The 12,036-nt window shown below is 30.1% G+C and overlaps 1 protein-coding gene across 1 annotated transcript; it reads right to left on the reverse strand.

Annotated features, from left to right (window-relative positions):
- Positions 1 to 253: 253 nt before the first annotated feature.
- On the reverse strand, positions 254 to 1,541 carry LOC145129367 (extracellular ribonuclease LE-like). The gene is made up of 4 exons (XM_079064064.1): positions 1,394 to 1,541; positions 1,161 to 1,316; positions 719 to 917; positions 254 to 619 (listed from the first exon to the last, which is right to left on the reverse strand). The coding sequence occupies exons 1-4, from the start codon at positions 1,502 to 1,504 to the stop codon at positions 396 to 398; spliced, it is 690 nt and encodes a 229-aa protein (XP_078920190.1). The 5' UTR covers positions 1,505 to 1,541; the 3' UTR covers positions 254 to 395.
- Between the last annotated feature and the right edge of the window lie 10,495 nt (positions 1,542 to 12,036).

Here is a 12,036-nt window from a genome sequence, read left to right on the forward strand (position 1 = left end):
TTCTTAATAACCCTGACTATTAAAAAGTCTCCTAATAGAACTCTATAACTTAGGAATAGATATCCAAAAAACATACCATGTAGCTTTAAGAGCTTGGTAGCTATCCCATGCATGCATAATTTTGGGAGCATCTTTAACAATTAAAATGTAGGTTTTGCAACCCATAAACTATATTAGCATGTATAGAATATGAGTATCCGTATATTGTAGTTATTTGAACAAAAATCTAAATATAATTCATCCACACACACTATGTTGCACAATTCATCTATGTTGCAAAAACTAAAAAGTACAATTCTTGCATAAATTGATAAAAATAAATAAATATGAAACATACAAATTCAACACAAAGGTAAAGAAACATAGACAATCCATACATCTGGAAAAGAAGAAATTTAAAATGAAGGAAACTCAATGGAGGAACCACAACTTCCATTTGGAAAGACGGGACATTCAATGAATCCGGAAGCCGATGAGTCCACACACAAGTAGATTTGGTACAACTGACTGTTACCCGAAGAGTCATTATTGCACTCGATCCATGGAGTGTAACCACTCGCTCCTTTGATCGCGCTTTTTATGTTACTAATACTATACTTTTGCCCGTTTGGTTGAATTCCTACATCAAAATATCACACAAAAAATGCAACATTTCAAGTTCAAAAGAACAAAAACAAAAAAAACGTTTGTTTTACTATGATTTATGAATGATTCATACCCGCCCTTTCAAGAGCTTGGAGAAGATTAATTTCGTTCTTGAGGCTGAGTGCGGTTGCAAAATAAGCATGTTGGTTGAGTACAGATTCCGAGCAAGTCCCATGTTTGTCCCACTCGTGACCCCAAAATGTTAGCCCGTTGTTGGTTGGGCACGATAGTGTTGGCCAATCGGACCGCATTTGGTTTGTAAGGTCCGAAATCTGTAATTTATAAAAATCTTATTGATATTACAGAACAGGTTATACTGAGTTTGTCCTTGGACCAGCCACATGTTAATAGTAGGACAAAAATTGCGATTTCTTAGTCACATCCAATCAAATCAAGTGGAAAATAAGTAAATACCCTACTCATTCTCAATATAAAATATATATGTCCAATTCTGTTGTCATGTCCAGTGTAACAAATGCAAACTAGGAAATCAGAAGAATTGGTAAAAGAACCACCTTGGATGCATCGAAAGGGGTGCTAGAATCGCAATTGGAGGGATAGGAGCCATCGTTTCTATTAGGCCAAAGTCCATGGATTCCAAAGTCTGATTCCGGTTTTCCAGTGCTTGGGTAGCAACAACCTTGTTTCGTGTCACAGTATGATCCTGGCCACTGAAAAAACGTTTAATTCAAATCATTGTAAAGGGAATCAAGACAAAAACGGAATGGAATTGAAATGGGGTATATACCTGTTGAACAAAGTAGAAGAAATCGAAATCTTGTGATGCGGAGAGTACAAGTAGGGAATGCAGGGTCAAGAGCTTGATCAAAAGCAAAACGTTGTTGGATTGCATCTTCATGTCGTTAAATGGGTGTGTTTATGAGGGAGTGTTATTTGTGTGTATTTATAGGTGAGATTGTGTGTATGAAAAGGTATGAACCCAAAATGGAGAATATCGTGTGGTTTGTTTTATTAGAGAGAGGGATATTGAGAAATAATGAATGCGTTTGTTGTTACTAAAATAAATGAATTATTTAGTTTTCATAAGTTTGATATAAACTCTAAAAATATTGGATGTTATAAAATTAATGGTTGCGGATAAAACATGAAAATATAATTAACAAAAATTCTATTATAGTCCGAATAGTTTTTCTCATTTTTGAAAATTATATCAAACTCAATAAGTAAACCAAACAAAAAATCTCAAAAACTTCATATTTATTTTGTTCTAACTTATTTTCATTAAAATTCTTACATGCCCATTTTCTTTGTATACTAGCTAAAGTTATTAGTTGGTTCAATTTTATATATATATATATATATATATATATATATATATATATATATATATATATATATATATATATATATATATATATATATATATATATAATGGTTGAAACACAATATTGACATAAATGCGTATATTCTTTTTCGTTATTTTGTGATGGTGTTTCCCATAAATAAACAAAAAGAGATAAAGAGTTCCAAACCAACTCATAAATTAATCAATTAGTATTTTATAATTGGATTTGTTGACTCTTAGTTTGCTTTAAGTTTGCATGGGACACGGATCATTGAAAGCTATTTACTATTTAGGTTGATAATTGGGACCAATCCAATTATTTTGGGCAAATTAGTCAATAAATTTATATAAATTTTGATTTTGATAGTGTATTTATTTTTTAATTAAGTCAATAAATTTATAATTTTGTTGCAAATTTAACCAATCGGACCGTTTTCTTAAGATATTTCATATTTTTCATCATTTGACTACGTGGAAATGTGATGTGGCTTATCATCAAAGAGTCATCCAAGCAAAACAAATGAATGTTATCCACATTAACATCTCTTATTTGTCTTGCTTACACTACTCTCAGATGATAAACCATATGAGCGACCTTAAGATGTCATTACAAAAAATTATGATGCTGAGAGAAGAAAAAATAATAATAATAATAGAAAGTGAGTATATATTTATGTAATTGTTCATTTTGATTCAAATGTTTGCCAACTATGATTATATGTGGAAGCGACATCAGCTTTTGCGTACTCAGCAAATGAGAAAAATGAAAGATGAAACATATGAAGTAAACCGTTTGATTAGTTAAATTCGCAACAAAATTGTAAAATTGTTGACTTAAATGAGAAATAAAAACATAATGTCAAAATCGATTTTTTTTTTTTTTGGTAAACCAACTATTATTTTTATACAACTTGCCCAATTATTTTTACTTAAAATTTAATATTTTGATGAAGTAAATAATGATATTTAAAACTCCATTTAAATTCAATTTTATGGATGTTTATTGTTTAAAAACCATAACCCGATCAAGATTTGGAAACCATGTAAAAGCTGGGTGTGAAAGAAAGATGATATGGAAAGGGATATTCCACTAAAATGCTGGCGGAAGCATCTCATAGGTACACCAATAATTGGAACACAAAGTTTAATATATATCTTTGTTCTAAGTAAAAATGATGATTCATTGATTTGACGGATACCATATAAAAAAATGTTGGTTTTGAAATATTATATTTTTTAAGTTTTTATGTATTATTAATTTTTAAAATTCATGTGTTGCTAAAAGATTTATAGTTTATTGGCGTTAAAATCCAATTTTTTTGTTCGCCGTTCAAAAAAATATATCTATAACACACTATAAAAGAAATATTTTTCATTTCATTAAATTCATTTGAAACTTCCGATCTTTTTATATTTCATTCTAATATATCTATTTTATTAATTTAAACTAGAAAGGTTACCCCCGCTACGCGGGGGCCAGAAGCTTTCAATGTTGTTTCCGAATTGATAAATATGACAGACATAGAAAGTGCAAAGATGAAAAGTCCGGGCTTTGCCCCGGACAAAAAATGTAAAAGTTTTGACTGCAAGGACCAGAAGTGTGAAAATGGCTAAAGAATTAAAGGGGTAGGAATTAGCAACTTTTTAGAAAAGGGATCAAAGTTGTCAAACCATTAAAGTTTTGTGGCCAAACTTTAAATATTAAAAGGTTCCAAAAAAGTATAAAAATATTGATTGCAAGGACCAAAAGTGTCAAAATGGGTAAAGAATAATGAGCAAAGTTGCCAAAAAAACATCCAAATTTAGTATTCCTAACTTCCAACAATAATACTGGGACCAATTCTACCAAAAAAATGGAAAGTTGAATGGAACACAAACAAAAGGACATGAATAAATTAATTAAAGAAGTACAGGGACCGGATATGTAAATCAAGGGACCAAACCTGGACAAAGTATGCCAACTTCACTATTCATTTCTTCCACAACTTTAATATATATATAATAATATGTTATTAAATATGAAATATTATCATATTAATGGTATATTTTCTAAATAATTAATATTATATGTTTAAAATAATAATTTAAATATCATGTTCCCAAAATATGAATTAAAATATAAAAAAAAAACTTCAAAATATTTAAAAACTAATTTTTAAAATTATTATTTCTAAAGGTTTAAATATTTTAAATGTAAAACTAAATCAACATGTCAAATTAACTAAAGGTATATTCAAAACTATTTTTTATGATAACTGAGAATTTTCCAAATAAATGGTTTTTAAATTAACTGACAATAATAATATTTAAAAATAACATAAACTTATAAATTAAATTATGTTGAATTATAAAGAATGTCAAATAAGTAATTTCTAAATTAATTAATCATATTCTTAAAAGTAACATTAATTCGAGAAATATATTTAGTTTTATTAACACGTAAACTGCGAGCAACGACCATTAAATAATATAATTTTAGTAGATTTTAATATGATTTCAAATCATTACAATCTTCTCTAATAAATGAAAATAATTTTGTCAAAGGTCATTCTTTTTCTTCAATTTATCAAATGTCAATTTGTAGTAATATATATATATATATATATATATATATATATATATATATATATATATATATATATATTCCACTTGTTACTTGTCATTTACTTCATTTTTTATTTTTCAATATATCATTAATTTAGTTTCTATAAATTAAATATACCATAATGACTATATTAATTTCAAATTTCAAATTTCAATTTTAATTTCTAATAAGTTACAATTTAAACCTTCGTATTTAGTATTTTGTTATAATCAACCTATTTAGTATACGGGTCTGACAACTAAATACGTATTAATTTATTTATTTTTCGCATGTTTATTTATTTATTTTTTTTAAATTCTTATAATTTTCACTTATTTCAAATTTCAAATACAAATAAACTTTCTGTTTACTCCTTTGTTTTTAACATTTTGTTTTGATAAACTCTTATAATATTCGAATCTCAAACTTAATTTTATATAACAAATTAAGAAACTATTAGGAGATCATCATATTCCCACAAAGGGATATTCCCTTGGTTGTTCTTTTGGATGTGGACACGTGTTTGGTCTTTTTAGTTTGAACTTTGGAGTGGTGGATTTTCGATTGGCAACTCTCATTTTCGAAGTCTATGTTCACACAAAACTTCAATCCATACTTATTTCCTTCCTAAAAAAAGTGATATTTTTAGTTTCAATTTTTTTAAATGTTTTTTCAGTGAAACTGATATTTTAGTAGATTTGCAACTTCAGTAATTATTGACATTTTAGTTTTAATACTAAAATCCATATGCAATAGAACATAAGATCAAATACTACGCCTAGAAGACAAGTGTAGCATCATAAAATATGAAGTCTAAGCAAGCGTAAAAAGAGTAAAGACTAGTACTTTTGCAACTAGAATGATATGACTTTGAAAATTAATATCTGCTTGAAATAAATATACAATGTTATATAAACTCACATGTGTTTTGTAAATTCATATGGGTTAAACTTATGTAAATGATGTAACAAAATGTAAAGAAATGACTGGAAACATTTAAAGACCCTTCAAGATGTGTAAAACTGTATTTAAATGTGTAATTTTGGTATGTGTGTACCAGAAAATAGTAGCTAACTAGCTATTACATACAAAATGCATACATTTTCAAGTCAACACGTTAAGCTACTTCGTCTAAGGTTCATGAACTCACACCAAACTCACGTGAGATTAAAAACATGCTACATATTACATAATCTTGTTAAAATCGTGATTGTGATTGTGATCTTAAGATCCTACTATCTAAAATTAATTTTGATTTTGATTTTAATAAGATCGACTTAGGATAAAATTGTTAATAAAATCATAAGATCGTGTCTAAATATATTGTATCTTGTAAAAATGCATCTTTAAATATTTAATTGTAAAAATATGCATCACATGTATTTTGTTAGTTTTCTTTATACATGCAATGTTTAAGAAATTTTTTGAACATCTAATATCTTGTTAGTTTTCTATGTGCATACCAAAGGGATTGTATCCCATCAAAATATTGGTGGAAATGTCTCTCTCAGTCAGATATTGAGGCTTCAAATCTCTTTGGAGATAAAATAAGTAATGTAAGTAGTGTGTGTTTGCCGTTCTAAAAAAAAAAGATCTAATATCTTTTTAATAAATTTAAAAATTGATTTTTTTTTTTAAATTGGAAAATTTATGTTTTTTTTAATTTCAAAGATTTGGTCTTTTTAAAAAAATCAAAAATATAATTTTTTTAGAGTCAAAATTTTTGAATTCCTTAAACTTATTTTTTAGGAGTTATTATTATTGTTTTCAAAAATACAAATAAAATTAAATAAGATTTGTAAAATGATGATCATGCCATTAATTAATGAAGTTGATCTAAAACAAAAATCAAGCATGTGTGTGTATGTGTGTATCTATATATCTCTATTTCTATCTCATACACCATGTCGGTTCTAACCCCTATCGTCTAAAACCCACATCCAGATTTCTATTATACTCTGACTCAATCATCACCAGAATCAGAAGGATGGTTGCATCTGTATTTGTATTTGCATCCAATAAAGTTGGGAGGTCATGAAGGTGATTAATATTAATTACCTCGACAATAAGACATGAACTTAAGATCCATTTTTCCATTTCCAAAATCTATTTGAGTTCAATTGTATGTATAGATTGAGGAGATGGGGGGGGTGGGGTTCCGTCGATGACAACATCCCGGAAAGACCTAGCATTACAAGTGTTGTTGCAAACCCTAAGGATGGATGGCTTTAGGGTTTCATGGGGTTTACTACTTCCAATAGACCCATTTTTCGTCGTCTTTTTAAGGGGAACGAGTGACGTTCACCTTAAGGGAGTTGATGCCATATTTGACTCCATTTAACGACTCTTTGAAATCTCTTGTGTTCTTGATACCTTCAAATCCGATGAACGCAAAAATTGATCATATGTTGTCTTTCTTTCGTGAGATGTAAACATCCATAATTTTACTAAAACCCTAGAATTTTTAGGTGAGGACTCCATTAGGTGGTGCCACATGGTATGTTAGAGACATAAAAAAGAAGTGATTTCTTTGGTTGCCCTTTTTACCAGTGGTCTTCTTTGTCATATTTCCGACTATCCTTTAGCCACTTTATATCCGTTAGCACATCCTTTTTGGTGAAGTTGTAGATGTATACAAACATCTACGTGTGTATGAAGCAAAACTCGAAAATCTTTCTTAATGGGTACTATAATGCGAGAAAAATATGACAAGTATCGGGGGAAGTTTAATGAACTTAATGACCATATGTATTTTTCCCTTATGTTGGATCCTACAATGAAATCATATTTAATTGAACAAATTACTGAAATCGTCCCTATGGTTTGGTTAAAACTACTAGTTTGGTCCCTAAGTTTTTTTTTGCACTCGGACCGTCCCTAGGTTATGGTTTTGTTACGTCTTTCATCCATGTCACACATTAAAAACACTATAATGTCCTTTTCCATTTTCTTTTTCATTTATTAGTATTATCTAATTAGAAAAAACAATTTAAATAAATAAATACATGTAGATACCTACTCACCCCCTTCATCGTGCCACTCAAAGTCTGAAACATCACCCTCTCTCTCTCATTTGCATTTGAACCCACATCACCGGAATCCACATCCAATGTCGCCGGAAGATATATTGTGACGAATGGACCGCCGACAACTACTACACCATCGGGTTTTTCTCTCTCTCTCTGACTTCATCTTCTCCAACTTCTCCAAAAAAAAAATCTTCGCTCCGTTAGATCAGAGCTTTCATCGCAAGTAGATCTTCGATTTCTTCACCTAAGGTCATCAACAATGAAGAGCTGGCACACTCATTCATAATATCGCCTCACGAAATCATTCTACTGGATATTTTCTTCATTTGATATGCTCATCGTTAACCCGCATTCATGTTCAGATTCATATGGTAGACTTTTCGTTTTCATCTGCTTTAGTAACACGAGATCTGGATTCAGTTTTAGAGGGGGATTCACATGTGGATTACGAATCTGGGTTTGATTTTGAGGTTTCTCAAGATTTTGAATATGAGTTTTTATTTGATTTTGTGGTGGTGGTTGACGTGAATGAAAATGGGTTCCGATGAGACCAGTAGGGAAAGAGAAAAGGGGTATTAAGAAGGGGTTTTGATTTTGATTTCTAGAACCTGGAGGGTTTTTTTAATTTTGGTTTGGTTTGCTTTGTAGTTCACTGTAAAATTTGAAACATTTTTCGGAGGGGTTTGATTTAGATTAGTACACAGGTTTGTTTTTCTATTTTGATTTGATTTGGTTTGTTTTTAACTTTGGTTTCGTTTCATCTGATTTGATGGTGATCGATGGTGGCTGGCTGGCTGGAGGTGGTGACGGTGTTGGATGGCCGGAGAAGAGAACCAGATCCTATGGACGGTCGCCGACAAAGATAACCGGTGCTTGGATGGCAATTAATTTGAGAGGGAGATAATAGGGTAGATATGGGACCCATTAATATTTTTATAATAATACAAAAAATTAAAAAGATGAAAATAAATATAAAGGGCATTATAGTTATTTTCTATCCGGCAGGGACTTAGATCGTAACGAAATTAAAAGGTAGGGACGGTCCGAGTGCAAAAAAAAATTTAGGGACCAAACTAGTAGTTTTAACCAAACCATAGGGACGATTTCAGTAATTTGTTCTATTTTATTGGATATGGTTTAGAAATATGATTATGTATGACATAACCAAGTAACATCCTATCCTATGTCAAGACAATATCCTGAAATCAAGGTGGGAGCTTTGGAGTGATAGGTTGACAACAGATTCATAGATCGGATGATTTGTTAAAAAGTATAAAAACGATTGACTTTTATTTGTTATCTAAAAAACATGTAAATAAATATTATTTCATGTCATAAGAGTAATGAATTTTTAGGGGAATTTTTATATGTGGATGAAAGTAACTCGGCTACAATTGAAGTTGAGTTAAAGATGTACTTAAACACACCCAAAATTGAGTTTACTACCATGTTTTACATACTAAAGTGATCGAAACAAAATGTTATATGGTTCCCTATTGTATCTCAGATGATCAAAGGTAAATTATTTTTTCTAGTTATCTACTTTGTATTTTGTGTGGATATTTTGGCAATACAAATGTCTATTGTGACATGCGTTTTAACCTAAGAGGTGGTCGTGTATATTGAGGCTTTGGTTTGCACATAAGATTGGTTGAGAAAGTTGAGGAAATAGTTATTGATGACGACATTGCCATAGGTAATAAATTTATTAGTTTTTGTTTTTTGGAAAGTATTATATGTTAATTTTTTTATTTTTATTTTTTTATTAGTATTTTTTTTATCAATGTATAGTTTGAGGCAAGGTTGTCAAAATCGCGATCCTGATCGTAGGATCTTACGATCCTACGATCCTAGGTATGAAAAACGATCCGGATCGTAAAAAGATCGTATTTGATGTTGGATCGCATGTAGGATCGTAAGATCGTAGGTAGGATCGTAGGATCGAGATCCGATCCGATCCTACCTTCCCTTTGCCAATTTACCAATTTATCATTTATCATTTTGTATTGTGACTTATGACTAATATATTGAAGTTTTTATAACTTTTAAACGAAAATTTTAATGTTTAAAATATTTTTCATGATTAAAAATTAAAAATTAAAATTATATTTTATTTTGTGGGATCTTAGGATCCCGATCCCGATCTTACGATTCCGATCTTGCAAACCCAAAAACGATCTTAGGTGGGATCCCGATCTTGACAATCTTGGTTTGAGGAAGTGATTAGCAAACAAAAGGTTAAAGGAAAAAGGAAAATGCGTACGGAGGATTACATTGCTACATTTGATACTTTCCTACTTCATTATATTTGTTTTTGATTTATCGAATGTTGATACCAAGGTTGTCAAGATCGGGATTCTACCTAGGATCATTTTTTGGTTTGCAAGATCGGAATCGTAAGATCGGGATCCTAAGATCCCACAAAATAAAATATAATTTTAATTTTTAATTTTTAATCATGAAAAATATTTTAAATATTTAATTTTTCGTTCAAAAGTTATAAAAACTTCAAAATATTAGTCATAAGTCACAATACAAAATGATAAATGGTAAATTGGTAAAGGGTAAAAAACATAAAAAGGTAAAAAAAATTCATTTGCAAAAAAAATAATAATAATAAAATAAAAAAAATCTCAAGGGAAGATAGGATCGGATCGGATCTCGATCCTACGATCTTACGATCCTACCTGCGATCCTACACCAAATACGATCCTTTTATGACCCGGATCGTTTTTCATACCTAGGATCGTAAGATCCTACGATCAGGATCACGATTTTGACAACCATGGTTGATACTCATCTTGTATTTTGGTTTTAACTTTTAAATTGGTTATGAATGGTAAAAAAGAAAAAAAAAACAAAAAAAAAACCATATTATTGTGTTGTTATTTACATGTGTTTTGGCGCTACTGTTCACATCTAATATGTTCTTTTCTTATTACATTTGTTTTTGGGCTATGTTCACTTTTGTTTTCTTCTTTGTGCATTAAAGCAGATTGGGTTCTATAAGTAACACCACAAGCATGAAATTGATATTCGATTTGGAAGGAACAAAATAGGTGACCTCAACATGAAATAACAAGCTAATATGGGGTTCTACTTTAAGTTGTTTGTAAACTTTAATTTAGTTTTGCGTTGAACATGACCATCCGATAAAATCATGTTATTGGGTTGTCAATAATCCGGTCCACCCTGATTTTAGAACCAAAAATACCGAACTGATTCGATATCCAAACATTAATCCAAGTATCTAACTAGGATATAAGTTGTCCCACAACTTAAACTTCATGTTAAACTTACCGAAGTTGAGATTTATTTATTTATAACATAATAAGAGGTCGTTTGATAGTTGCTAATTGGGTTAGAGCTGACTTTGTTAGAAGCTGATTGGGTTAGAAGTTTTGACTGAATTAACTTCTAACTGAAACTTGTTTTTTGATTTTGCATCTGACGGACTGTACAAAATGACTATATTACCCTCAAACAACATTTTTTATAAAAAAATCCTTTATGGTTTACCATTTAATTTATAACATTACATTTTTTATAAAAACATTTAAAAAGATGAAAAATTACCATATTACCCCTAGATGGAAATAACTCATTCTATTGTCCTTTAATTTTCAAACTTAACTAGGAGACTAGGACACTATAGTTAGATTCAAGACACATTGAGAAAAAAATTAGTTTTCCAATATGATCTTAATGATAGAGTTCAAGACATCAATATTTCAGTGGGATTAGAACTTTAGAAACTCAAAACCCAAAACCTACAACTAATTTCAATGGGATTGGAACTTTGGACATAGAGATCAACCATACACAAAACGTCTCCAAAACCATTGAACATCACACATTTTTTTATTCTATAGTGGTAGAAGTCAAAATTTTTTAATATAATTAGTAACAAATATGCCATTAGCATTCCGAGGTAGGTTTGGATGTATATAAATTGAAATAAGATTAGTCAGTTCTGTTTTCAAACGACATTACGGAGCGGTTGAGGCTAATTTTGTATCAACTGGTTATTCAAATCCCAATTTATCAAAGATACATTACAGATTGTAAGGTCAAATTAGAAGCTAAACGTGAAATTGAAATAAAACTTTATAATTGCAGTTCATCAGTTGATATGTGAAACATGAACTTGAGATAAGTAAAACTCCGATAATTCAAATTACATGAACGACAATAGAGTAACAACACGCACCAAGAACATATTAAAAAATTTCGATATGTAGAATTACAAGTAAAGATCTGCTAACCTTGCAATTTCGATTTTGATGAGTACTATGAAATCAAATTATTACTAAGAAATCGGATATTCACTGCTAATTTTTTCCTTACGAAATCAAATTATTACTAAGAAACGCAGGAGAAAGCAGGTCACACTTGAGTTGGAGGAAGGCTGGTCGGAGGTTGTGTGATCGGAGGAAACCGACGGAGAAAGAGGACGGAGGCTGTAGAGGAAT

Source organism: Lactuca virosa, chromosome 8 (genome assembly GCF_052849685.1).
Source record: "Lactuca virosa cultivar CGN04683 chromosome 8, Lactuca_virosa_CGN04683_v6, whole genome shotgun sequence".
Lineage (NCBI taxonomy): Eukaryota > Viridiplantae > Streptophyta > Magnoliopsida > Asterales > Asteraceae > Lactuca > Lactuca virosa.

Coding starts and splice junctions, on each gene's coding strand:
- LOC145129367 (XM_079064064.1), bottom strand. CDS start 1,504: ATGAAGATGCAATCCAACAACGTTTTGCTTTTGATCAAGCTCTTGACC. Junction 1,317..1,393: donor TCTTCTACTTTGTTCAACAG/GTATATACCCCA, acceptor ACGTTTTTTCAG/TGGCCAGGATCATACTGTGA. Junction 620..718: donor CCAAGCTCTTGAAAGGGCGG/GTATGAATCATT, acceptor ATTTTGATGTAG/GAATTCAACCAAACGGGCAA.